The sequence below is a fragment of the Apaloderma vittatum genome, unplaced genomic scaffold (genome assembly GCF_000703405.1).
Source record: "Apaloderma vittatum isolate BGI_N311 unplaced genomic scaffold, ASM70340v1 scaffold31294, whole genome shotgun sequence".
Lineage (NCBI taxonomy): Eukaryota > Metazoa > Chordata > Aves > Trogoniformes > Trogonidae > Apaloderma > Apaloderma vittatum.
In genome coordinates, this window is record NW_009711479.1 from 7745 (window position 1) to 10240 (window position 2496).

Here is a 2496-nt window from a genome sequence, read left to right on the forward strand (position 1 = left end):
TCTCAGGGAAGGGCTATTTTTGGAGCTGTAACAGGGTCAAACTGGGCGCTTGCCGGCATGTTTTGAGTCGCTCGCTCTCAGGAGGTTTGTTGTTTTCTTTGATTTTTTTTTTTCACACCCTGAACCGAAGCAACTTGTAAACACAGCCCAGTCCTGAGCGATGCAAGACGCTACTGCTCAGCAGAGAAGCACAAAACGTGCTGAAGTCAGCGAGCTCCCACCAGCCTCCCCGGGCAGAACCTGCCTCCCACCTCCTTCCAGCACCTCTCGTCGAGAAAAAAAAATTAAAAATGTCATAGACTGAACAGATTATATTTTAGAGTGTTGTCAAGGGAACGTGACAGTCACTGCAAGACGTACCCGCAGGCACGCTCACAGCTATGTATGTACTCGCCCACTGTGCTGACCTCCTCCAAAATCCATCTGGATTCAGATCCATCTCTGTGGCCAGCCCAGACCGGGAGAACAGCCCGTGCAGGGCCCCAGGTCCTGATCCTCCAGCCCAAGAGCCTCGTTTTGCCACCTGGGAGCTGGTCCAACTCCTGCCTTGCTCATCTTCAATGCAAACCTGCTTCCGCCAACCTCACAGCAATTCTCGGCGTTTTTTAGTGCTGAAAGGGGCCTCAATTAAACTTCAACAGTCAGACTCCGAACACAAGAAACGACTCATAAAAAAACCCACCACTGCAGTGTTTCATGGAGCAATTACACCAGCGGCTGAGACCTTTTCAATGCCTTTCCACGTCAGCTTGCACATGGGCCCCTTGTCCAGACTCCTGGCTGCTCCCTCAATCCAAACAGAAAATAGGATTCTACAATATCGAAAGTCAAGAGTAAGAGGAACAATTTAAGTAGAAAAGAGAGGAATGCAAGCGCTGAGGCTTGGAGTGGGGAGAAGAGAGCACCACACCTCTCCTCCCACGGTATTTGAAACGTAACAGCTACTTCAGGCTTGATTTTTTTATGTTACAAACACATCGCAGCTGAAGTCATCTGGAAAGCAATGACGACAGCACCAAGCATTGGGGAAATAAAACCTCTGCCATCAGTTCCAGCCCTAAAACCTCCAGCTCTGCTCCAAGGCAGGCGGCAGCACCATGGACAAGAGATGCCCAACTGTTCCGAGCAAGGAAAAGACCCGGCACATAACTGTGGTGTAACTTGCTCAGGAAATGGGCTGCGGCTTGTGCAGAGACTTGCCGGATGGCTCCGTGTTGAGTCCCGGTGCTGGCCAAAAAGTACCCATCACAGGATTAAAAAATTCCGACTCCCTCTCTTTTTTCTCTTTCGTACAGAAAAAGCTTGTCATTTGCTGCTGCTTCATTTCTTTTATGGTCCAGAAGGAGCACTCCTGGAAGGAATTTCAGCTTTGGGACATCCCCAGGAATCACCTCCTCCCAGAGCCAGGAGGATGGTTTGATTTAACATGTTACTCCGATGCCTCCACGAAGCTCAGGACTCAGCCCTGCCACCACGCTCCAGCTTCCCTCGCTCCAGCAACGCCACAGGCCCTTTACCTCCAGGGAAGCACCTCCCAGAAATTAAGGAGGAGTCACAGAAGGAAGGAAATTCCGCCCTGGGGGATCTTTGCTCTCCAACAGCGCAAGGGAGATCATTTCAGATCAGAACTTTGCTCTCTTCACGCACTCCTCTCGGCTGCCAGCCCCCGCTTCACGGCTGAGCACGGAGCAGGACTGACAGCCCTCCACAGCATCCTCGGGCCAGGCTCTGATCTCTCCATCGCCCACAAAATACCTCCTTTTGCTCCATTTAGATTTCAGTTCTTTGCAGCAGGACGGGCACAGCTGCCTCGTGTCAGGCTCGGACAGAGCCTGCAGAGCGCTGAGGCTCAGCCTGCGCTGGGTGGGCTCATTTAGAAATAAATTTGCCATCACAGCTAATTGAGTTAAGGCATGGAAAATAAGGCACGTGAGCCCTCAGCCAGCTGGGGCCACGCTAGCACAAGGTAAAAAAGGTGAAATAAAGGCTTCTCACCCGCTTTGTTTCAGGCACCAGGTCATCTTTCATCCTCCGCTTCGTCCAGTCCTTGGCAAGCTCGTCCTCCGCGATCTCCTGAAGGTGGAACACGGCAACTTGGGCCGACGTCCGGCGGATGCGGCCGCTCGGGGTCCTTTCGAAATCTTCTACGGGGGCAGTCTCTGGCTTCACCTCTGGCTCCTCAGGAAGCTGCAAGAGAGACAGGGTCAGGAAGGGCGTGATGAGGGGTGAAACAGCGAGCTCTCCGGGACAGGGATGCTGAGGTTTGGGCTGCGTGTCTGCAGACCTGCTTGGTGCAGGTGGGGGCTGCAGAGACACCAGCGTGTCTCCGCACGGGGAAAAGGGGAGCACCCCCTCCTCCCTCAGCCCAGGGACAGCCCACGCTTTGGGCCAACTGCGCCCCTTCATGCTCCCACGTGTATAAACGTCTCCACTTATTAGTTAGGGAGCTCTTAGCGTCGGATGTGCTGTCAGTAGGGATCGACAGAAAAGAAAAGG

The 2496-nt window shown here is 53.2% G+C and overlaps 1 protein-coding gene across 1 annotated transcript in view; it reads right to left on the reverse strand.

Annotated features, from left to right (window-relative positions):
• LOC104272613 (zinc finger protein 512B-like) overlaps positions 1-2187 on the reverse strand; it is a gene marked incomplete at both ends in the record, with an annotated part of 9921 nt that extends 7734 nt beyond the window's left edge. Inside the window, one exon of the mRNA XM_009867661.1 lies at positions 1996-2187. Coding sequence (XP_009865963.1) covers positions 1996-2187 — 192 coding nt within the window. The remainder of the gene's footprint in view (positions 1-1995) is intronic.
• Positions 2188-2496: the final 309 nt, after the last annotated feature.